General features: G+C 43.1%; 1 protein-coding gene across 9 annotated transcripts in view; it reads right to left on the reverse strand.

Moving 5' to 3' along the window:
• Positions 1-1,042: 1,042 nt before the first annotated feature.
• The window catches only part of akap9 (A kinase (PRKA) anchor protein 9), a 66,494-nt gene continuing 42,086 nt past the window's right edge, over positions 1,043-25,450 (reverse strand). For 3 of the 9 annotated variants that reach the window (XM_073858678.1, XM_073858672.1, XM_073858671.1), the window contains 33 exons: positions 24,822-25,034; positions 22,519-22,557; positions 21,218-21,450; positions 20,706-20,825; positions 17,532-17,684; positions 16,899-17,008; positions 16,675-16,822; positions 16,311-16,397; positions 10,761-14,987; positions 10,459-10,581; positions 10,336-10,380; positions 10,104-10,253; positions 9,848-9,892; positions 9,596-9,733; positions 8,994-9,449; positions 8,680-8,740; positions 8,370-8,488; positions 8,113-8,283; positions 7,558-7,710; positions 6,705-6,834; positions 6,066-6,192; positions 5,785-5,935; positions 5,575-5,700; positions 5,303-5,464; positions 4,641-5,200; positions 4,398-4,509; positions 4,115-4,297; positions 3,138-3,335; positions 2,417-2,649; positions 2,244-2,329; positions 1,995-2,124; positions 1,762-1,895; positions 1,043-1,641 (listed from right to left, as the gene is read on the reverse strand). In XM_073858678.1, coding sequence (XP_073714779.1) covers positions 1,598-1,641; positions 1,762-1,895; positions 1,995-2,124; positions 2,244-2,329; positions 2,417-2,649; positions 3,138-3,335; positions 4,115-4,297; positions 4,398-4,509; positions 4,641-5,200; positions 5,303-5,464; positions 5,575-5,700; positions 5,785-5,935; positions 6,066-6,192; positions 6,705-6,834; positions 7,558-7,710; positions 8,113-8,283; positions 8,370-8,488; positions 8,680-8,740; positions 8,994-9,449; positions 9,596-9,733; positions 9,848-9,892; positions 10,104-10,253; positions 10,336-10,380; positions 10,459-10,581; positions 10,761-14,987; positions 16,311-16,397; positions 16,675-16,822; positions 16,899-17,008; positions 17,532-17,684; positions 20,706-20,825; positions 21,218-21,450; positions 22,519-22,557; positions 24,822-25,034 — 9,167 coding nt within the window. In that variant the 3' untranslated portion in view covers positions 1,043-1,597. The remainder of the gene's footprint in view (positions 1,642-1,761; positions 1,896-1,994; positions 2,125-2,243; positions 2,330-2,416; positions 2,650-3,137; positions 3,336-4,114; positions 4,298-4,397; positions 4,510-4,640; positions 5,201-5,302; positions 5,465-5,574; positions 5,701-5,784; positions 5,936-6,065; positions 6,193-6,704; positions 6,835-7,557; positions 7,711-8,112; positions 8,284-8,369; positions 8,489-8,679; positions 8,741-8,993; positions 9,450-9,595; positions 9,734-9,847; positions 9,893-10,103; positions 10,254-10,335; positions 10,381-10,458; positions 10,582-10,760; positions 14,988-16,310; positions 16,398-16,674; positions 16,823-16,898; positions 17,009-17,531; positions 17,685-20,705; positions 20,826-21,217; positions 21,451-22,518; positions 22,558-24,821; positions 25,035-25,450) is intronic. The other 6 variants (XM_073858676.1, XM_073858674.1, XM_073858673.1 and 3 more) reach the window with 6 other exon arrangements.

Genomic DNA, 25,450 nt, shown 5'->3' on the forward strand with positions numbered 1-25,450 from the left:
TTAAAAATATTACTAATCACCTACAAAGCCTTAAATGGCCTAGCGCCCTCGTATATTAAAGAACTACTATCACAATACAATCCATCACGTACACTGCGATCACAAAATTCTAGTCACTTAAAGATGCAATTTGTATTATCTGTGCCGCTATATGGCGCCAGATCAAATCAATAACAATGACGTTGTTTAATGACACTCTGAAGCAGCGTGGAATTATGGGATTTGTAGTCTTTAACTCAACCGCTGATGGCCATCAATCAGACCCGAACGAGAAATCACGTTGACGGACAAGGTAATCAAGTCTTATAAATGTTGCGTTTGATGACATAGTTTATTTCATTATGTAAGTTTATATGTGATGTTCAAAACGAAATTGTTAGTCAAGATGTTACAGTATTAGTCCAAATTCAATGGTTAACACAGCACAAAATAAAGTTTTCGACTTACAATCTACAATGATTTTTCGCATAATGTATTGACGGTAGGGATGCACCGATAATTTTGGCCGATAACTCTTTAAATTTGGGGGCGATAACCGATATCTATAGGGCGATAAATATTCATATTATTTTCACAATGAAAAACTTACAGACCGCGGACATCTTGTCTTTGCGCAAGACTAGCATACTCTTCATAAGCCCGCAACACGTGTCATCTTCGTGCTATGTCACAGAAAGCACCAATCAAAACTCCACATGGCCAGCAATGAGCAAGTGAAGTGGTTCAACAAGCCAAAATAATCCATCATTTATCGGCTTTCATTTATCGGCCTAATTTTGCTATCAGACCGATAACCGATAATATTAAAAATAAGCAGTTATCGGCCAATAACGATATGTCGGCCGATATATCGTGCATCCCTAATTGACAGTACAAATCTTATTGTGAAGTGTCTTAAAATTACCATTTATGTTGCTGTACAATAACTCTTGATGTGCATATATATATTTGCATTGTTTCACATTTTAAGTATTTGTGAACGTGAAGAATCTTTAATAAACTTTAACAGATAATCAAATGAGGAAAAAGGACAAAGAATAGCTGCTTTGAAATATTCGTCTTTATTTCAGTTTTGACAAAATACCCATAAAATCCAAAGCTCCTACCTTTACAAAAATATGTCTTCTACAAATCTCGTCAGTGATCTGTTCATGTGAGCTAATAAAACACAGTGTAGAGGATCTGTGATAACGCCACACATCTGTACCGCGTTCATAAATAACATTCATTAAGTCTTTCGGTTAGTGTTCACTACATACAGCAGGTGTGTTATCAAGAGTCCGATAGCAGCCGACCTCATCGCCATCCACCAAATTCATTCAACTTAAATAATCCATTTAAATTAGCATTCCACAAATATACATTAACAGCAGGATTGTTTTCCAAGAACAACAAATAATATCCAACTAATATACAGAAACTGAAGCCGTTTCAAGTGCTGCCAAAAAGCCGGATTCTAAGATGATACGCAAACTAAATGTCTTTTTGGTCCCACAGAAATGTCCACGTTATAGTAAGAATACAAAAGCACAGCAGCTCAGCACAAAAGAAGGCAACTGAGTTTCTTTAAGCCAGATTGAATGTAAATGAAGATCTTTTATCTTCTGACTCCAAAGTGCATCTGAGCGTATGAAGATGAACCTGAAAGGAAAAACAATCTTTATACCTGCTTACCCTAAATAACAGACACATGACTTTTATTCAGAGTTGACAAATGAATTATTTACGTGTGTGTGTGTTTAACTATGGTGAGGTGTTTACCTGACTGCACACTTCCTAGTCGTCTCTGTAGGGCCTCCAGACGAGAGATGTAGTCTGTAAGAGCTCGATCGGGGTCATAGTTTTGCAGGTGAGAACAAGGTAAACCTCCAGAGTCACCTGCTATGATGTGATACCTACAGACAGACAGACAAGAGAAAGAGTGTGTTTATAGTCATTTAATTCATCACAGGATGTGGTTTATGTCAGATATGAAGAGCACTCAGGTGTCGTACCGGTGTTGGACGGATGCTGCAGATCGAGGTGACTCTCGTCCTGTACGTCCACGGCTGGGTGTTCGTCTCTCTCTGAACACATCCACACCACCGGGGTGAAGATATGAAGATTCATTCCTCACATCTGTACCTTAAACACACACACACACACAGATATTTGCGTGAGACACAGCACTCACAACATCTGTGCTTCTTGTTAAAGTGAATGTATATAAATGTGTATCAGTGATGTGAAGCTCCAGATGTCACCTGTGATCTGACCGTTCCTGCTGATGATCTGAGAGGTGAAAGCAACACCAGCTGATCTCTGCCATCTCTTCACCAGAAACTTCATCCTGCAGTAAACACACACTACTGATTAGATTCAGATACTGTACAGATCAAAGTTTGTGAAGAGCAGGGCTGCAGTAGCGCATCATTACCTCGAGAGGGCGATACAGACTCGCACAGCCGATCGGAAGCGAGTGAAGCCTCTGCGCGGACGTCCGAGCGACTCCAGACCGGTGTGTGTGGGGCGGCCGCCCATGCGGGCGATGAGAGACAGCGTGGCCTCCTCACACTCCTGAAAGCCCCCGAGCAGCAGCAGCAGATATTTCTTCTGATAGATCAAAGCCTTCCTGAAGCTCTCAGCACGCAGATATCTGCCATAGAGCTTCTGCAGATAGACACAAGACTGAAGACGCTCACACATCACTGGATCCTCACATAAAACATCTCAACTGAGTCTCTCTGCTCAGGAGCCACAGCACAAATATTTTACTTTGTGTAGAGACAACACAGTTTAAGATATACAGTACAGATAAATGACTCTTATGAACTGATTCTTCAATGAAGAGTAAATGACTCACTGATTTAGGGGCGGTTTTCTGGACAGGGATTTGACTATTCCTAGCCTAAAATAAATATAAGAGCTGTCCAAACTGAAAACAACTTGCCCTGACATATTTCAAAATACATCAGTGTCCTTTGTTTTACCTCAAAATGCACACAAGGAATGTTTTTAGAAAGGTAAGAATTAGTTATATTTCCTAATTAAACCTAGGACTAGTCCTGGCTTCAGCTAATCCCTGTCTGGGAAACCACCCCATAATGTTTATATGACAACCTGTAGTGTTGAAGAAGAGTCAATGATTCACAGCTCACCCTGAGAGCGCTGTTGTCCACATCAGATCCCGTGAGATCTCGGAGCGTATCGGATCGAATATCTCCTCTCAGACGGCTCAGTTCCGATTCGGCCTGACGGAGAGATTTTTCTAATCGACTCTTCTCTTGAGTCCAAGACTCTCGCTCATTAGAAAACAACAGGGACTCGTGTCGCTCCGCACCGCTCCTGAGAGACACCTGAGAGACAGACAGATATACAGACAGATGAATAGACAAACAGATAAACAGAGAGACAGACAGACAAGTGAACAGACAGACAGACAGATGAACAGACAGATGGACAGATGAAAAAACAGATGTACAGAAAGACAGACAGATGTACACACAGACAGACAGGTGAACAGACAGACAGACAGAACAGACAGATGTACAGACAGACAGACAGATGTACAGACAGACAGACAGACAGACAGACAGACAGACAGACAGACAGATGTACCGACAAAGAGACAGATAGACAGACAGATATACAGACATACAGACAGACGAACAGACAGACAGACAGACAGACAGACAGATGTACAGATGTACAGACAGACAGACAGATGTATAGACAGACAGACGTACAGACAGACAGATGTACAGAGAGACGAACAGACAGACAGACAGATGTACAGACAAAGAGACAGACAGACAGATGTACAGACGAACAGACAGACAAACAGACAGACAGACAGACAGACAGATATACAGACAGATGTACAGACAGACAGACAGATGAACAGACAAAGAGACAGATGTACAGACAAAGAGACAGATGTACAGACAGACAGACAGATGTATAGACAAAGAGACAGATGTACAGACAAAGAGACAGACGTACAGACAGACAGACAGATGTACAGAGAGACAAACAGACAGACGAACAGAGAGAAAGATGAACAGACAGACAGACAGACAGAGAGACAGAAGTGTAGCTGCAGACATGTAAACTCTGATGATTGTGTGTTTCTCACTGTGAGTGTACTGAAGTTCTTCTGTCTGAGTCGATGAAGTTCCTCCTCAAGTCTCAGTATTTGATTTCTCAGCTCGTTCTTCTCTTCTGTGAGTCGACTGACAAACCCGGTCAGTTCTGCGTTCTGTCGGAGTAAACGCTCATTTAACAGACTGGATGATCCTCCAACCTGAAGACCGGCGCTCTGCACACACAAACACAAATGATAGGGTGGTTTTAATGATTTCTTTAAGGGCGAATCTTCACAAGAACATCTGAAATCTCATTTACACCACATCACTCACTTCTGGTAGAGCAGACGGGGCTGATGGGATATGCTGTAACAGTGACATCACATCTTGTACGTTATTGTGCAGCCACGCTAGACTGTCACGGTCTGATGCTTCTACAGATAACCTGCAGAACACACACACAGACACACACACAAACACACACACACACACACACACAGAGAGAGACACAGTAAAGAGCTGTAATGAAGTCAACTAATAGTGACTCAAACACAGATGATGATGATGATGATGTACCTGCCCGAGGCATCACTGGTCAGACTGTTGATCTTAGCAGCGATGAGCTGCAGTCGGCCCAGTATGTTGCTCACGTGATTAGGGTCTGAACTTTGACCTGCCGGTGTGTCTGTGGTCTCGCGCTGAGTCTCGCCCGTCTTCTGCTGCAAAACCCAGTCACGGGTTCGGTCTGCAGACTGAGCGTCTGTCTGTGTGCTCTGGTTATTCTCCACGACTCTTAGTTTCTCTTCCAGCTGTCTCACTCTCTCCTGCAGCCTGTCTCTCTCTCTCTCCAGCATCCTCCTGTCGTCTCTCTCTGCGTCCAGCTGCGCTCGCAGCTCGTCCGTCTGTCTCTCCAAGCGAGCGGTGCCTTCTCGAGCCGCCCGCAGCGTGCTCTGGTCCTGCGTGGCCGATCGAGACAGTGAGGTTTTCTCCTCCTCGAACTCTCGTCTGCGCTGCAGTTCGTTCAGTTTCTGTCTCTCCAGCTGTTCCATCAGCTGCACCGTCTGCGTCTGCTTCTCTGCCAGCTGCGACTGCAACGTCTGCAGCAGAGACTCCATAGAGAGGACGCCGGCCTCCACCTGCGCGCGCACACACTCAATCTCATGTTGTCTGATGTTGTTTTATTTTAAAACAAACTAAATGTGTAGTGTTGTAAATGTTGTGATTGTCTGTTGTTTTACCTGACTGCAGGTGTCTTCAGCCTGCATGAGCGTGTCATGTGACCCAGCAGCAGGTGTGACACTCGTCTTTAACTGTTGAATCAGCTGTGTGTTGAGATGTTTCTCTTTCTCTAATGCACTGCTGAGCTCAACCACTCGACATCTCAGAGCTTCTAACTGCACCTATAAACACACACATAGTAGGTCTTGATGTTTTCTGACTAGTTTATCTGTTTACCAGCTATCACTAGTACTGTCAGTGATAATCTCAGATAATGAATGACAGGAGATACCTGGAGCTCTGCTGAGACGCTGACATCACACACCTGTTGCCCGTCTGTCTGCTGGCCTGAGATCTGTCTCTCTCTCTCCAGCTCGACCACACGAGCTCTCTGTTCTTCTAGCATCAGTTTAAGGTCCTGCACACACACACACATTATATATACACACACATATAAATATTCAGAGTTATAGCATCTGAGTGATTGACAGGTAGCTCATACCTCTACTTCCTCTCTCTCTACTTCCTGTTTCCTGTCAGCTTTGCATTTGTCTTTCTCATGGAGCCACTGCAGCTCTCTGACTCTCTTCTGTTCATCTGCCAGTCTGTCATTCAGTGACTCCAGCTCAGCCGTCTTCACCGAGACCTCCGACCTGATACAACACAAACACACAATCAGATTAGAGATGGGAAATTTGACCAAATCTAGGAAAAGTTTGACTTTGTTTATGTTAGTTGTGTAACTGAGACTGAGTGAATGTGTTGTTGTTGTTGTTGTGTTACCTGAGTGTGTCGAGATCCTTCAGGAGTTTGTTTTGAGACTTCATTGAATTTTCCAGTTGTAGTTTAGTTTGGTTGAGTTGAGTCTGAAGATCTTCTGACTCCAGCGTCTGTGATCTCTCTGTGTTTCCTATTGAGATGAAAACAAACCCCTCAGCTAAAGTCAAGATCACTGAGATTATCCAGCATTCACCTGAACACCGTCTGCATGTATAACAGGTGTGTGTGTGTGTGTGTGTGTGTGAATGTCTCTGATAAAACACACATGTGCAGCGGGTAGGGTGGCCATTTGTGCCAGTTCCGCCGGACACGTCCCGAACATGTTTTCGGGTTCGTTCTCCGGAAGTCGCGTTGCTTGACAGCATACGTCATCAAGGTTTAATATTTCGGGTTTAATTTCAGAAAAGCATCCGTTACATTTCAAGGTAAGAATGAAACTACAATGATTGTATGTCTTAAAAGAAATAAATCATAATTTTCTAATGTATTTTAACTGAAATGTGATGACGTATGCGGTCAAGCAACGCGACTTCCGGAGAACGAACCCGAAAACATGTTCAGGACGTGTCCGTCGGAACTGGCATGAATGGCCACCCTAGCAGCGGGTGCAGTCTTATCACTGAAACATTAAGAATAAGTCACCTGTTATATCGCTGTTGACCACAGTGTGGTGCTGTGTGTTGATCTGAGCTCTGAGCTGTTGGATCTCTGTGATCAGACTCTTTCTGTCCGCAGAACACAACACACCCAGAAACTCCCTGTGACGAACATCCTGCACACAAAACACATCAGTATTAATACAATACAACATCTGTCTGTCTGTCCATGTCTGTCTGTCTGTCCATGTCTGTCTGTCTGTCTGTCCATGTGTGTCTGTCTGTCTGTCCGTGTCTGTCCATGTCGGTCTGTCCGTGTCTGTGTCCATGTCTGTCTGTCTGTCTGTCTCTGTCTGTCCATGTCTGTCTGTCCATGTCTGTCTGTCCATGTCTGTCTGTCTGTCTGTGTCGTTCCATGTGTCTGCCTGTCTGTCTATGTTGGTCCATGTGTCTGTCTGTCTGCATCTGCCTGTCTCTGTCTGTCCGTGTCTGTCTGTCTGTCTGTCTGTCTGCCCCTGTCTGTCTATGTCTGCCTGTCCGTGTTTGTCTGTGTCTGTCTGTTTGTCCATGTCTTTTCATGTGTCTGCCTATCCATGTCTGCCTGTCTGTCCATGTTTGTCTGTGTCTGTCCATGTCTTTTCAAGTGTCTGTCTGTATGTCTGTCTGTCTGTCTGTCCATGTCTGTCTGTCCATGTCTGTCCATGAGTCTGCCTGTCTGTCCGTGTTTGTCTGTGTCTGTCCATGTCTTTTCAAGTGTCTGTCTGTCTGTCTGTCTGTCTGTCCATCCGTCTGTCTGTCTGTCTGTTTGTCTGATTCTGTCTGTTTGTCTGATTCTGTCTGTTTGTGTGATTCTGTCTGTTTGTCTGATTCTGTCTGTTTGTCTGAACTGTTCTCAGACTCTGTTCAGTTAAGATTCTCTCCAGCTGATTGAGATGAACGACAGCATCAGTGGTGTCCAGATGAGAATGATGAAAGTTTCTCAGCACATCTCGCTCTTGAACAAACACCTGCTGGACGGCAGATAAGAGCTCAGCACGCCAGTCACCATCAACCTGCACAAACACAAAGAACTTCACTTTAATTTCACTTCATAGGTGTCAAGTAGTGATATAGTGTAATTAAGATTAAACATATTCAGTAAATCATATCTTCTGGGCTCTGAGAAATGTAAAGCTGTAGCAAATCAACATCAAATCTAAGTTTACACCGTTAATATTCCTCTGATACAATCCTCCCTGTCTGCACTGGCATATGGGTGTAAAAAAACATTTTCAGCCAAAAACATCTCCGTCAATACTGAACATCTGAATAATATCTAATGATGAACACCCGGACAAATCTCTGATATATTATTATAATTCAGAACAATACTTACACTATAAAAAAGCACACTTTTCATTGATATTAAGTTTATATATAATTCAATTCATGAAAATGTTTTTGTGTTATCTCACCTGTGTGTCTGTGTGTAATTTACTGATGAGGACCTTTAAAGACTCGATGGTGTTGATGAGAGCGTCTCTCTCCAGACTCCAGGTCTGAGGATGAAGTTGTTCACCGCTCCGCTCCATCTCAGATAGAGACAGAACCTCCATCCCCTCCTGATGGACCTCTCTCAGAAGAGTCTGTCAATTCACATTCATTACTTCACATTAGATTCAGTTCTCTCTCTCTCTCTCTCTCTCTCTCTCTCTCTCTCTCTCTCTCTCACCTTGATTCTGTCAGGTAGGACATCAGGATCCACGTCTCTGCGAGCTCCATCTGGTGTCGTCCTGAGCTCCTGCTGTATGATATCATAACCGGTCCGCTGACTCCAGTCTGAACTGCTGTCTGAAATACACATGAAATGAAAACACACATTTTACATTAAACATCATTCTTCAGTTCAGTAGTAGCTCACCAAAGATATTTCATTTTAAAAAAGCCTAACATAAGATTAAAGAAACACAGTTACAGTCACTTGTGATTTTAATGAATATCAATAAAAATAAGGCGATGATGTTTGATGTAAAATCTCTCACCGCTGGTGTATTCATCTTTAAATGGAGAAACTGAAGGTCGTTCAGATCTCACTGACAGACCCTGAAAAATAACAAGATGACATTATTCTCTCATCTGAGCAAGATAACAATACTAACTGTACTTAAACATCTATCACAATATCAACATAACTGATTTAAAGCTGGAGCATTCATCTCTACAAATGAAAGGTACTTGTATGCAAAATCAACGACTTGACATATATTTAATAGACTGTTATAAACTGATCACAGATCACAGACACACATCAGCTGGCATTATAATAAAGAGAAGCAGTCAGCAGATGTTTGCTCACCTCAGATGTTGGGAGTTTCTCCAGTGCGTCTCTGAGCGTCCTGCACCGATCCTCCAGCCGTTGCTTCTCTCTCTTCAAACTCTCGCTCTCTGAGATGTGTCTGGCCTCCATGTCCATGATCTCAGCGGCGTGGAGCTCCTGCATCTGTCCGATCTTCTCCGTGTAGCCCTCGATCATCTCCGCCACATCATCTGCTCCGGGCAGGTCAGCCTGCGTCCCCGCGTCCACACGAGATGGTCCGGGGGTCCCGCTTGGTGACGCTGAGGGTGTGGAGCGTTTTGATTGGTCAGTGGAGTTTTCTTGAGAAAGTGGGGCCGTTTTGTCATCCCCATGATGCTTTCTGTTGTCTCCATGTTTCTTTTTGGGGTGAGATAGTGGCTCGTCGCTGGCTCTGGTCACAGCTGCCTGCAGTTCCTGAACTTCCTCTTTCAGTTGGGCGATGGACACATCTCTGACCTGAGACATCAAAATAAAGACAAATGACGTGTAATCAAGTCAATTTTGCCCTAATACTGTTATGCGTCTGGACTGTATTGATTGTATAGAAAAGATCTAAACATGACTGTCAGAGCAAACAGAAGTTATAAAGTTGATCTTCTGACCTCGATCTGCTCCTGCAGTTTAAGGCTGCGCTCCCTGTAGCTGTTTAACTCCTCTTTGGCAGACGCAGCTTCATCTTTGACCTCTTGTAGCTCCTGCAGAAGATCTGATGTGGACTGATCGCCCTCTTGTGATGCATGCTGGGATATCACAAACCATAGAGCAGTTTTAAATGAAAACGTTAAAGCAGTCTTCATCAGATCTTTACATTTTTAACAATCATTAAAAATTAATATGCAGTGTAAGATTCTTACCTTGTGAAGTTGATCCTTCAACAGTGCGACATTCATTTCTCTCTCCTACAAGACAACAGAAAAAAATCACCTTAAAACATAAATACCAAGTTCAGTCATTCAACTCTTTGGTTGGTTCTTATAAATCTGGCCGCTCAATCAATCGATCTCTTACCTTCCTATCAACATGACCTATTTTATCTTTATATTCATACTCTCTGTATATACTGTACATATGCATGTCTAAACTGTACAATTAATTAATCTCGTTTCATACCTGTACCAGCTCCTGCAGTCGAACACTCTGCTCCCTGTAAGTGTCCAGCTCTTGTTGTGTGATGACCAGCTGAGCTTTGACATCCTGCAGCTCCTGAAGGAGTTTCTCAGCTTCGGCCACGTCTCCTTCACGTGTGACACCCGCTGACACCTGTGGGTCACCAACAGAAAATCATGGCTTAGCTCTGATGTAACAAGCCATAACGTATCTGACCAAGTGTTTGATTTCATACCTGGTTGAGGGCCGTCTGGAGCTGTGCAATAGTGCTCTCCTTAATCTAATGAAACAATATACAATATGAGTTATTAAAAACAAAACAGCAATTTCTAAGAGGTTGCTCAGTACTGAAACTGACCTCAATTTCCTCCTGTAGTTTATGGCTCAGCTCTCTGTAGCAGTTCAACTCCTCTTTAGTGGATGCAGCTTCACCTTCGACCTCCTGCAGCTCCCTGGACACTGATTGGCTGCCATCTGACACCTGAGGACCACACACATCATTTGTGAGGGAGACAAACACTATGGCAATGTATTACAGCTCCTACTTTGATCATTCAAACATTAAAGAAATTTATAGTGAAGCATCTGATCTTTTCTAGATATCAACATCAGTAACTCATTCTTTTTAATGTATATTTAAGGGAATATTTCATGTCACACCTCATCAGATGACTCTGGTCTGTGCTGGGTAGGTCTGGTTCTCATTTGGTTCAGCAGGTCCATCAGAACAGCTAATCTCTTCTTATACTCCTGGACCTCCTCTTCAGAGCTGCACAACAGATACTTCTGTAACTCCTGATCCTTCTGCATCCCGCTCAACCCCTCCTCAAGCTCCTTTAATTTCTCTCTCAGAATGCTAAGTTTCCCGGCAGGTGTTAGTGTTGGTGCTACGACCTGTGACCTAGCGCCCTCAGACTCAGGCTGGATATTAGGGCCTTCAGACTCAAGATGTACACCGGACTCCTTAGATTGCTGCTGCACATTGGGGCTTTGAGAATCCAGCTGCACAGTGGGGCCCTTAGACTCAATATGTACAACGGACTCCTTAGATTGCTGCTGGACAGTGGGGCTCTGAGAATCCAGCTGCACAGTGGAACCCTTAGAATCAAGATGTACACCGGACTCCTTAGATTGCTGCTGAACATTGGGGCTTTGGGAATCTAGCTGCACAGTGGGGCCCTTAGACTCAATATGTACACCAGACTCCTTAGATTGCTGCTGGACGGTGGGGCTCTGAGAATCCAGCTGCAGAGTGGAACCCTTAGACTCAAGATTTACACTGGGGATCTTAGGTTGCTGCACAGTGGAGCCCTCAGACTCAAGATGTACACCGGAGTCCTTAGATTTCAGTTGTGCAGTTGTGCCGCTCAGTTCTGATGTCACGTCCTTTGGATGAGCCTCATCATGGAGCTCTTTGCTTTGTGTTTGGACAGCTCCTAGCTGGGCTTGAGAGACCAGCACAGCGGCCACCTTCTCCCGAAGTTTCTCCTCAAGCTGGGTGACTTTAGAGAGCAGAGCATCAGCGTCAATTTGCGCTTCTTCCACCTTTATTCTGCAGGCACGCAGCTCAGAATCTTTCTCCTCAACACACATCTCAAGTTCCTTAACGCGCTGACTCAGATCCATGATCTTTGAACTGGCACTCTCCTCTAGTGCCTGAACCTGAGCCTGGACCACCACAAACGCAGCTGTTTTCTCTCGCAATGCCTCCTCCAGCTCTGCCACAGTCTCAGTGTGTCTCCCAGTAAGCACCTCTTGTTGTTGACCTTCATATTTGTTCAGAAGAGAATGGTGATCGGATTTTAGTGTGTCAAGCTCTTTGGTGACCTCATCAAACTTCTGCTTCATTTCATCATATTTGGCCTTCTCCACTGATGTCTCCTCCTGAGGCTGTTTGTGCTGAATGGACGACAGCTCTTGCTGGAGTTTCTTGATGACTGCATTGAGCTGGTCAACTTCCTCCTCCTTGTTTCTTTTCAGAGACTCCTGTTCACTCTTAAGGTGCTCCACATGAGCCTCCAACTTATGGAGAACTTCATCTTTGTTCTCCCCCAGTGCCTCCTCCAGCTTCCCCACAGTCTCAGTGTGTCTCCCAGTGAGCATATCTTGTTGTAGACCTTCATATTTGTTTAGAAGAGAATGGTGATCAGATTTTAGCGTGTCAAGCTCTCTGGTGACCTCGTCAATCTTCTGCTTCATTTTGTCGTGTTCAGCCTTCTCCACTGACGTCCCCTCTTCCTGAGGCTGTTTGTGGTCGAAGTGCGACAGCTCCTGCTGGAGTTTCTTGATGACTGCGTTGAGCTGGTTGACTTCCTCTTCCTTGTTTCTCCTCAGAGACTCCTGTTCACTCTGTAGGTGTTCCACCTGAGCCTCCAACTTACGGAGAACTTCATCTTTCTCCTCCCCCTGTGACTCCTTCAGCACTGCGACAGTCTCAGTGTGTCTCCCAGTAAGCACCTCTTGTTGTTGACCTTCAAATTTGTTCCGAAGAGAATGGTGATCGGATTTCAGCATGTCGAGCTCTTTAGGGACCATGTCGGTTTTCTGCTTCATTTCATCATATTCGGCCTTCTCCACTAACGTCTCCTCCCCCTGAGGCTGTTTGTGCTCAATGTGCGACAGCTCCTGCTGTAGTTTCTTGATGACTGCATTGAGCTGGTTGATTTCTTCCTCCTTGTTTCTCCTCAGATGCTCCTGTTCATTCTGTAGGTGTTCCACCTGAGCCTCCATCTTACGGAGAACTTCATCTTTCTCCTCCCCCAGTGACTCCTTCAGCTCTGTCACAGTCTCTGTGTGTCTCCCACTAAGCATCTCTTGTTGTAGACCTTCATATTTGTTCAGAAGAGAATGGTGATCTGATTTTAGTGTGTCGAGCTCTTTGGTGACCTCATTGATCTTCTGCTTCATTTCGTCATATTCGGCCTTCTCCACTGACGTCTCCCCCTCCTGAGGCTGTTTGTGCTTAATGTGCGACAGCTCCTGCTGGAGTTTCTCGATGACTGCATTAAGCTGGTCAACTTCCTCCTCTTTGTTTTTCCTCAGAGACTCCTGTTCACTTGGTAGGTGTTCCACCTGAGCCTCCAGCTTACAGAGAACTTCATCTTTGTTTTCCCCCAGTGCCTCCTCCAGCTTTCCCCCAGTCTCAGTGTGTCTCCCAGTAAGCACCTCCTGTTGTAGACCTTCATATTTGTTCAGAAGAGAATGGTGATCGGATTTTAGTGTGTCAAGCTCTTTGGTGACCTCATTGATCTTCTGCTTCATTTTGTCATATTCTGCCTTCTCCACTGATGTCTCCTCCTCCTGAGGCTGTTTGTGCTTGATGTGCGACAGCTCCTGTTGGAGTTTCTTGATGACTGCCTTGAGCTGGTCAACTTCCTCCTCCTTGTTTTTCCACAAAGACTCCTGTTCACTTGGTAGGTGTTCCACCTGAGCCTCCAATTTACAGAGAACTTCATCTTTCTCTTCCCCCAGTGCCTCCTCCAGCACTGCCACAGTCTCGGTGTGTCTCCCAGTAAGCACCTCCTGTTGTAAACCTTTATATTTGTTAAGAAGAGAATGGTGATCTGATTTTAGTGTGTCAAGCTCTCTGGTGACCTCGTCAATCTTCTGCTTCATTTTGTCGTGTTCAGCCTTCTCCACTGATGTCTCCTCCCCCTGAGGCTGTTTGTGCTCAATTTGCGACAGCTCCTGCTGGAGTTTCTTGATGACTGCGTTGAGCTGATTGACTTCCTCTTCCTTGTTTCTCCTTAGAAGCTCCTGTTCACTCTTAAGGTGCTCCACCTGAGCCTCCAACTTATGGAGAACTTCATTTTTGTTCTCCCCCAGTGCATCCTTTAGCTCCCCTCCAGTCTCAGCGTGTCTCCCAGTAAGCACTTCTTGTTGTTGACCTTCAAATTTGTTCCGAAGAGAATGGTGATCAGATTTTAGCCCGTCAAGCTCTTTAGGGACCTTGTCCATTTTTTGCTTCATTTCATCGTATTTGGCCTTCTCCACTGATTTCTCCTCCTCCTGAGGCTGTTTGTTTTCGAAGTGTGACAGCTCCTGTTGGAGTTTCTTGATGACTGCATTGAGCTGATTGACTTCCTCTTCCTTGTTTCTCCTTAGAAGCTCCTGTTCACTCTTAAGGTGCTCCACCTGAGCCTCCAACTTATGGAGAACTTCATTTTTGTTCTCCCCCAGTGCATTCTTTAGCTCCCCTCCAGTCTCAGTGTGTCTCCCAGTAAGCACTTCTTGTTGTTGACCTTCATATTTGTTCTGAAGAGAATGGTGATCTGATTTTAGTGTGTCGAGCTCTTTAGGGACTTTGTCGGTTTTCTGCTTCATTTCATCGTATTCGGCCTTCTCCACTGACGTCTCCTCCTCCTGAGGCTGTTTGTGCACAGTGTGCGACAGCTCCTGCTGGAGTTTCTTGATGACTGCATTGAGCTGGTCGACTTCCTCCTCCTTGTTTCTCCTCAGACGCTCCTGTTCACTTTGTAGGTGGTCCACCTGAGCCTTCAACTCACAGAGAACTCCATCTTTGTTCTCTGCCAGTGCCTCCTCCAGCTTCCCCACAGTCTCAGTGTGTCTCCCAGTGAGCACCTCCTGTTGTAGACCTTCATATTTGTTCAGAAGAGAATGGTGATCGGATTTTAGCGTGTCAAGTTCTTTGGTGACCTCGTCGATTTTCTGCTTCATTTCATCATATTCGTCCTTCTCCACTGATGTCTCCTCCTCTACAGGCTGTTTGTGCTCAATGTGTGACAGCTCCTGCTGGAGTTTCTCAATGACTGCATTAAGCTGGTCGACTTCCTCCTCCTTGTTTCTCCTCAGATGCTCCTGTTCATTCTTTAGGTGTTCCACCTGAGCCTCCAAGTCACGGACAACTTCATCTTTCTCCTTCACCACCTGGAGTCACAATCACACAAATAAACATTAGACAAAACAATTACATTTGAACTTGAATGAGATCAGACCTGCTGGATTCCTCTGTGGTCTTCACCCAAAAATATACTTGTCCTCATATTCTCAAGCCTCATGTGGTTTCAACCCAGTTTTCGTAAGATAATTGTCCTATTAGAGATGCTGGTTTGCACATAATGAAAGTAGACAGTGTTTATTTTTTTAATATAAATCGTTCTGAAGTCATATGAAAACTTAAACATAACCGTCTGCATCCTAATGCAGTAATATAAATAAAACCGAAATTAAACTTAGTATTTTATTTATTGACTCGAAAAAAACTGCAGTTGTATTATGATATACCTGACTGACCATCTAGAATATCTAGAATTATGACAAAAATATCTGCATTAAAAATTAAACATCCTTTCACACAAATGTGCTCAAAAAACTGCTGCCCTAAATTCTCAAAGGCACAGGTCACCCCAAAATAAAAGTTTCTAGTACATGCCGCACTAAACCTGTGTCACCTTTTGTTTTTAGTGAAACACAGAGACACAATGTCCTGCTGGCTTTTACACTTTGGACACTTTTTCATCCTTTAGATTTCTGTGTGTGTGCCTTTCCAAATATTTATACAACTACTTTGTGTGAAGAGCAGACCCAAATTCAGGCTGTTATTTATTGCTGTATAAAGCTCCTTTATGTCTTCAGATGTTTTGACTGTCTTCACTCATTATATAGACATTCTGCCTTTAAAAACAAACATCTCAACAACAGCAAAAATAAAATCACACAGGTCTGCAGCCACATGAGGGGAATGATGATGAACGATTCATTTTTACCAAGAAAGTTATAGATGCCACTTCAAGACAAAAGAAAATAAAGCAAAGCACAGCAACACATTAATCAGAAAAAAAACAAATGAAAGAAATGAATGAATCTGTAGAAACCAAAAGAGGCGTCTCATCTCCTTTCAGTTAGTTCACTATAAATAAAAGCAAATCACATCCAAGATACAACCATGTTTGATGTGTTTAAAGAATGCATCAGCTCAATATCATCTTTTCATTATCCTGACAGCAGTTTGCTTTCTTTAAACACATGCTGATGTGTGTTTACTGCTCATGTCACATCATACAGTAATCAAGATAAGATTAAAGGTTATAATAAACATACGATTAGTGACATGAGACAGTAACACACAGCAGGTGGAGAGACAGACAGCACCAGACAGACAGACAGCACCAGACACACGTGCTGCTGGTCTACATATGTGTAGGACACATGATGGCCGCTGCGTTTTACACATATGTTTAACCTCATTACCTCTTTCTTTGGTTCTGTTCCTGTGTGCTGTAGTTTAGTGATCTGTGTGTTAAGAACGGCTATTTGCCCGTCCTTCTCCTCCAAGACCTTCAAGAGTTAAACATCATCACATGATTGTGTGGGCTTTGATTATCCTCCTCATCTTCCATTTCACACAATCAACAAATCAATTTATGATATTATACAGTTTAACCCCTCAAAGTTGTTCTCTATTTGACTCAGTGTAGATACAGTACCTTAACTCAGTAATGTCATTTTAACTTTAATACACAAACACATACGGTTCAGAGGGTCATTATGGGAAATGATGACTGCGTCCTGAGAGTCTCATCTGAGATGTCAATGCAAACGCTGTGTGTCTGACCTGTTTGAGTCGGCTCTGGGCCTGCAGGTCCTGCTGGTTACTGCTGATCTCCTTCCTCTGAATCTCTAGCTGCATGTGAAGTTGATTCACCTCCTCACTTTTATTCTGTAGCTCCTCACGAAACTGCTCCAGCTGCTCCTCTAGATTCAGTATCTGCACACACCAACACAGAATGAGACGCAGAGAAAGACTCACGACTCAATCTCACGTACAGGGTGACAGGAAGTATCTCTTTCTCCTTCCTGTCCAGAGCATCTCTCTCTGTCTGCAGCTGTGCCTCCAGTGTGATGTCACTCGCTCTGACAGCCATAGACACATGCTGAACCTCCTCAACCTACACACAATACATACTGTAATGATAACACACACTGATGATAACACACACTGATGATAACACACACTGATGATAACACACACTGATGATAACACACACTGATGATAACACACACAGGTGAATTATAGCACACAGCTGCAGCTAAACGTGACTAATAATCTTACACACATAGGCACACAATGTAACGCACACAGCTCATGATACATGGACATACAACTAATCCCCCCTCCACAACACATACACACAGACAAACAAACACACACACATACGCACCCCCCTCCACACCACACACACACAGACATATGATAATTACAAACATATGTGACAACTGCTGCATCTACACACAGACACAGAGCTGCATACAGACACTAACATCTGTCACACTGTCGTAACCTTCACACACACACACACACACACACACAGACACAGAGACACACGCACACACACACACACACACACGCTGGCAGCTAACAGCATTAGCACTACATCACACACACACACACATTTACACACAAACACTGACCCTGTGCATGAGCTCCAGTTCTCTCAGACGAGCTCCCAGTGTCTCAATCTCCTCATTTCTCTCCTGCACATCTCGCTGCAGCTGCTCAGATTTTAAGAGCAGCTCACTGCACCAGTCTGACTTCTCCTGCAGCGCGCTCTTCAACTCCTGCACCTGACAGAGAGAGAGAGAGAGAGAGAGAGAGAGAGAGAGAGACCCAGTGACGTCAGATCTTTAAGTGTATGTGTGTGCGTGTGCGTGTGTGTGCGTGCGTGCATACATGCGCGTGTGTGCGTGCGTGCATACGTGCGTATGTGTCTGCTTGGCAACTGACTGTGATTCTATGAGAAGAAATGTAGTGCGAGTCATTTTACTGCCACAATGTTAGAGCTGACCTCAAAATTTAATCAGTGGTTGCTAAGGCGTCCTGACTGGTTGCTAAGGCGTCTTGACTGGTTGCTAAGGCATCTTGACTGGTTGCTAAGGCGTCTTAAGTGGTTGCTAAGGCGTCTTGAGTGGTTGCTAAGGCGTCTTAGCTAAAGCTACATTCACATTACATAGTTGTATCTTGGATGTGATTTGCTTTTATTTATAGAGAACTAACTAAAAGGAGATGAGACACCTCTTTTGGTTTCTACAGATTCATTCATTTTTTTCATTTGTTTTTTTTTCTGATTACCGTGTTGCTGTGCTTTGCTTTTATATCTCTTTCAAAAGAGGCGATTCTATAATTGGTTGTCATAAACAAATGAGTAAAGTCCACTTTAGAGAGGCAGATGACGTGAACTCCACTGCTTTCTTCTCATTGGTAATCGCTCCTGAATGTCGCTCATAATTTGCATAAAGTAAAACATTTCTCAACTTTGACGCACAACTGGGCACGCCCATCCAGCCGTCAACGGTCACTGTCGCTCGTGTCGCCGAGCTTCCATGGAAATCAATAAGATCGCGTCGCTCTGCTGAATGCAGCTTAAGGGGTTGATCACACCAAAAGCGTTTATAGCAGTTGCAAGTGAATGATATTCTATGGGCATGGAGCGTTTGCATGCTATTTATTCGCGCCAAACGCCTTGCGGTTTTTGCCGCCAGCCGCAGTACGCGCTTTTGAAGGAGCGCTGAGAGCCGAGAAGCGCCCGACGTCATTCACGTCTTTCCATTGTCCAATCGAATGAGGGGAAAGGCGGGCCTTACGTTGTTGTGAGGGAAGTTTACAGTTGCTTTGAAGAACCGGACTCCACTCGCTCACTCTCTCCTGCGTGTTTGTGCACCTCTCACCCTCAAACAAGGTCAGAGCAAACGCCCTCTTTTTAACGTTTCTGCTAATATGAAAGTTAACAGCAAAAGAGCGCTCACGCTTCAATATTTGATTGACAAGACAGCTGACTCTGTGGTTGCTTAGCAATATAAAAAGTCGCGTCACACGCCTTGCGTTTGGTGTGATTAGCCCCTAAGGCATCTTAAGTGGTTACTAAGGCGTCTTGACTGGTTAATAAGGCGTCTTGACTGGTTGCTAAGGTGTTTTGAGTTGTTGCTAAGGCGTCTTGAGTGGTTGCTAAGGCGTCTTGAGTGGTTGCCAAGGTGTTTTGTGTGGTTTGTTGGAGTTGGTTGGAGTTGATTCTTCATCTTAGAAATATCTCAAAAATACACCATATGCTGTCTGCATCAGATGCAGAGAATCTTATCCACGCTTTTATGACCTCTAGAATAGACTATTGTAACTCGTTACTCGGGGGATGCCCTGCAAATCAGGTAAACAGGCTTCAGCTAGTTCAAAACCCCGCTGCACAAGTGCTTACTCGTTCTAAGAAGTATGACCACATAAGCCCAATTTTGCCATCTTTACACTGGCTACCAGTCAAATATCGCATATATTTAAAAAACTACTAATCACCTACAAAGCCTTAAATGGCCTAGCACCTTCGTATCTTAGAAAATTAATATCGGGATACAATCCATCACGTACATTGCGGTTGCAAAATTCTGGGTCTCTTAACTATCCCTAAAATGTGTGTCTAAAGGTGGTAGCCCTTTTCCTACTTAGCCCCTAAGCTATGGAATGATTTGCTAACTGATGTCTGTGAATCAGACACAGTCGATCACTTTAAATCTAAACTTGAGGCTTTTCTCTTTAACAAAGCATTCACATAATTTGTCAAGTAAATTATACTTATCTCGCAATAGATAGCTTGTACGGAACAAAGCATTCACATAACTCGTCTGGGTAATATACTAATACCTGTCTGGAACCAAGCATATATTAAAACACAACACTATGTGACACTTGCTTTACATGCGAACGGGCCCCTACGCTAATAGGATTTTGTTTCTCTCTCCCCGTCTCGTCCTTGAACCCGAGCACACATCGCACCATCAGATTTACTTCACAAACAAAGCGAGTCTCCACTGAAGTCAAGGAAAATCTCATTGAGATCTCACAATGTCTTGTGCGGCCAAACGTGACTTCACAGTAAACAAACATAGCGGGCATAGAGAATTAAAGCATGAAATGGACTGTATTTTTAACATCTTTGATGTCCATCTCACTTTGGACTGTGTCTGCTGCGCCATGACTGTAGTTGTTATGGTTTCGTCTTTCATCAGCTTGGTTTCTGATTGGGTATCGTTTCGTTTCTCGTGACAATCTTCAGTGTGTGTGTGTGTTTGTCCTTGGGGTTACCCCCACACAAGAAGATTTATGATCGTATCGGTCCCGACGTGCTTTCGAGCAGATTCAGACACTCTTAACACACCGAGCACCACAGTAAAGTCTGATAAGATATTCGATTCAACCACACAGTCGATCCGGACCTTACTTAGGATTGTCAAGTTTTTCTCAATTATCTTGTGGTGTGTACCAGGCTTAAGGCATCATAAGTGGTTGCTAAGGCATTTTGAGGGATTGCTGTTGCTAGGGTGTTTTAGGGCTGTGCCAGAAGTAGACATGTCCATCCAATAATAAGCATAACTGACTGTGGAACACTGAGATATGAGAACATTTTAATGACTAAAAGAAAAACTCATGTCCCCTGCCATCTATAGTTACTTAAAAAGTGAGTTTAAACGCCAGTGGATGTATTGTGTCGGGCTAGTTTAAATCAATACTGTGAGAGTTAATACCCCATCATCTTCACACCTGATCTGTGTGTGATTGTGTGCAGTGAAACTGTCTTCAGGACACATGATCAGATGACATACCTCTCTGTCTCTGTGCTCATTGGCTGCTTGTGTTTTAAGTGGGTTCTTCAGCTGTTGCTCCAAGGTCTGAATCTCCTGCTGGAAGACGTCCCGCTCATGTTCTCTATCGGCTGCCTGCTCCTAACCGGTCAACAGAAACCCACAATCACATCACACTCCACCCATATGGATCATATGTCACATTCAGAATACAACACAAATATTATCCTCACTTAAACTGGCCTGATATGTCCCAGGTAATAAATCTTGTCAGTATATCCTGATTGGTAACCACAACAGTGCTTTAGTGTCTCATGACTGTTCAGGTGGATATCAACTCATTAATTTGTGTGTTTGACACCTGTCATATATATATTTATCTAGCAACTGTTAGCAAACAACCATGTTGTATTTACTGAAGTGTACATGACATTAGAAACAGAATGACTGATGCATCATGCAGAACTTAAATCTTGAAATATGTGACACATATTGAAAAATAAACACTGTGTCTCTCAGGTAAAAGCACATACATCCATGAACTTGCGGTTGTTCTCCAGTTGTTTTTCTAAGGCCTGTATCTGCTGTCTGAGGTCGGCTCCCTCGCTCCTGCGCGCCTCCTCCAGCTCCTGCACTCGGCTCACCTGCTCCTCAAGCTCCGCCTCTAACTGCTTCACCTGTAGGAGGAGCTCGCTGCTCTCCTTCTGCGCCTGCAGCTGCACCTCCACCTTCTCTGCCATCAGCTTCTCCGTCTCCTCCAGCAGGTCTGAGAACAGCCAGACGCATATTAGAGGAGCAAAGAGGAGCAGGAGTGTTTGCATGATGCCAAAATGGAGCCGTTACAGAGAATTATTTATCATCAGCTTAATGTATTTAAACACTCATTAAAAAAAGCATTTATTATTTAATGCAAACTCACTTTCCATCAGCTCCATCCTTTAACTGGTTTTAGAAAACGCTACTAGGTTTAAAAAAGAATAATTCTCTGTAACAATTCTCCATCTTTGCAATCCCCCACATACTGTATGGCACACGAGACAAGATGAAAAACATTATCCCATTCCCTCAATCTTTCCCATTCCAGTCTGACCCATGATCCTGATCACAGTAACCACAGAACCAATCCAAGGTGCGGGAGGGGGCGGAGCAAACCCATGATGTCAAGGCAGTGAGGGGAGGAGCATAAGGGTGCAAATGCATAAAGAAAAGAAATGTGCACCACAGAAGAAATGTTAATATCATTGAACAGCCACTTTCTGCAAACACTTCATCATCACCATCATCTTCATCAAACCCACTGAACTGGATTTACTGCATTTAATAAAGGTTTCTACATAATGAACGAGATCAAATGTGTATTACGGTCAATTTTCCATGAAGAAAACAGAATCTTTTTGTTTGGATTTGCTCATTTTGTCAGAAAAATGAAAAGTGAATATTGTTTATGAAATTATAAACATGCATCCCTTTGCATTTCTAAGTAAAGTTACAGACTAACAGGCCATCATAACAAGATTTATGTGCTTGTTTTATTCCTCAGGATGAAATACTGTAATGGTTGATTTGGTTCAAGATTCAGAGCGACTGAAATGTGTCTATAGTAAATAAATATGAGATATGTTTGCAGAAGGATGAGTGGCTGTTCAATGTGAATTAAGAGATCAATAAGAGATGCTAGCTGCAGTTTGAGCATGCCAGCGTGTTTTCAGCACACAGTGAATGTGACGGTCAGGTTAACCAGAAGTTAGTTGATCAAAAGCAAGCGAGTTTATCTGTCAATCAATCAGAGAGCGTGTCGGCCATGCTGCAGGTGTACACACACATACACACACACCTGCTTCAGGTGCTGCTTCAAGCGCAGCGTCAACTAGTCCTGAGGAAAGAGACAGTACGTAAACAACACGGTCTTCATGCAGATACAGCAGGAAGGAGATAGAAACACAGGAAGATATGAAAACGTCTGCAGAGTTTAGTTTGCGCTGATTCTCCTGTGAGGAATTTGGCACTTGGACCTGTAAACATGTCAAGAGTTTAAACTGAAATCTAAACGCCTGTTCACACCGAGAGACGCGTCACAAATAACATCAGAATCATTCACTTTGAGCGAAATATTCATTTTAAAATAATTCAACAAATACTTACACGTATAAAGATGTGAAACGTCAGCAGAGTCACACGTATAAAAGAACTAGAGCCGCCAAAAAATTAATGTGATTATTCGCATACAAAATAAAAGCTCCTGCATAATATATGCGATTAATTGTAATTAAAGTAACACTCTACATTTTTTTTCAAAATAGGCTCTTTGAGTTTTAGTATTTTGGAATCCATTCAGCCGATCTCTGTGTCTGGTGGTCCCACTTTTAGCATAGCTTAGCACAATTCATTGAATCTGATTAGACCATTAGCATCGCACCCAAAAAGGACCAAAGAGTAAAAATTATATGTTACGCAGTGCCCGAAAACAGTCCCGACTGCAACTCTGCAACTACACAAACTTAGTGCCGGTCACATTAAAAATGACCTAGATGGGGATTATTTTCTGGCACTGCGTAATATCACTTTGCCTCCTGCAGCCATGTTATGTCAGCAAAGTCCTTGATTATTACGCCAGAATAAGAGCCATATCTGCCTAGAAAATCACAACTTTTAATTTTCGGTCGGTCTTAGTACACGATGTAACTACAGAAGAATCAAGTTTTAAATAGGAAAAATATCCAAACTCTTTGGTTATTTTTGAGCGCGATGCCAACGGTCCAATCAGATTCAATGGACTATGCCAAGCCACGCCAAAAGTGCTAGTGCCAGACCCGGAGACCGGCCGAATGGATTCCAAAATAGTAAAAATCTAATTTTTAACTCTAGGGGAGCTGGAAAATGAGTACATTTTCAAAAAAAAAAGTGGAGTGTCTCTTTAATCTCATACAAAATAAAAGTTTGTGTTTACATAATATTTTTGTGTGCGTATTGTGTGTTATTATTATGTATAAATATATACACACATACACGTATACATTTAAGAATTTAACATTTAAGAATGTTATTTATGTATATTTTTTTCAATTTATATATTATGTAAAATATCAAAATCGTATGTTTATGTATATGTATATGTGTGTATATATATATATACATATACATATACATATACATATAACTTTAATGCGGGGCGGGTTGGGGTGGGTCATTAAAAACACTATTAAAAAACAGATATGTTCCGTCTAATTTCCTGTAGCATATATATTAAATATTGGGGAATATATATTTTTATATTTTATTAGGTTCTTTGATAAGTTTAAATTACGTAGGCCTACGTGGCAACGTAACTTGTGCAAGGTAACTTGATATCCCCAAACCTTTGGCCTCACGTCACGGAAGCACCAAGTAGCTCCCGCTGCCAGCCACAACAACAAAACAAACGGAGAAATAAAAGATGAAAGATGATCTGCGGGAGAAATTAAGGTAGGGAATTTGTGAATAGATAATACTTTGTAATGCTTTGTAAATGTTAAAAATGTTTATCATTACCCTATCTCTACATTAATATGACCATGCTGGTTTCTATGGTTCATTCGTGTATGTTGTTGCCAGTTTACAGAGCGATGTAATCTAATGGCTGTTTCCAAGCACTTTTAGGCTGAAATAAAGACTCTTTTTATTTACATTACACATGCCTAGTACAGTATGTCTATTTTAATGGTCGCGGGTGCGGGGTGGTGCGGGTTATAAAAATAGATACAGTGTTGCGGGGCGGGCCAAATATTTGATAAAAGCGGGATCCGCGGGTTGGAAAAGCACTGACCCGCACATCACTAAAACACACACACACACGTAAATGTTTCTTAAATACATACATGCATGTGTGTGTATTTATATATACAAAATAATAATCACACATATACTATGCAAAACCAAAACTTTTATTTTGTATGCGATTAATCTTTTGAGAGCCCTATTAAAACCATAATGTATTATCTCATTGGCTTTCATCTGATAAAAATATTCATACTCTGCATAAAGGAATGATGCTAAACCTGATAAGAAATAATGATTAACACACAGAACATCTCGAATGGCCCTCAGTTTATAATCGCATGTAAAGCTGTCTGAGAGATAAATATACGTCACGTGACATACGTAGCTCTCGAGATCCCGCCCCGTCTCTCATGGCGTCTTGTTGCCGTGACAACAGCTCTCGCTCCTGCTGCATCTGGCATCTCTCTTGTTCGAGTTCGCGCAGACGATTGCCGGTCACTCGCAGTTCTTGCTCCAGGTGCCGCTGCAGCTCTGCGCGCTCTCGGACCTGCTGCTCCAACGCCAAACGCTCTCCGGTGTAGCCGTCAATCAAACCTGCGGGAGAAACATCAGACAGACATCAGTGCACCATCATCAGACTCTAATGCTAGTGTTTAACTACTGAAGCCCACCAATCACTGTTTAACAGCTTTGTGAGGATATTTCGGACCTCACGGGTATAGCCAAACCTAAACACACAAACACGCACGCATGCACGCACGCACGCACACAGACAGTATGTCAGATGTGGTTTGGTTAAGTGGGTCTGAAGAATGAGCCATTTGTACTCTTTATCTGTTACAGGTCACTGATTCCTCTCTCATTATTCTGAATAAACCCAATTAAAATGACATAGTTCATAAACACGCAGTCACTATTCAAAACCTCTTATATCTGTACTGTCACGTGTACTGGAAATAAATATATGGGTTAGTTAAGGTTAGGTCATGTTGTTTGTCTATCAGGATCTG

Source organism: Misgurnus anguillicaudatus, chromosome 20 (genome assembly GCF_027580225.2).
Source record: "Misgurnus anguillicaudatus chromosome 20, ASM2758022v2, whole genome shotgun sequence".
Classification (NCBI taxonomy): domain Eukaryota; kingdom Metazoa; phylum Chordata; class Actinopteri; order Cypriniformes; family Cobitidae; genus Misgurnus; species Misgurnus anguillicaudatus.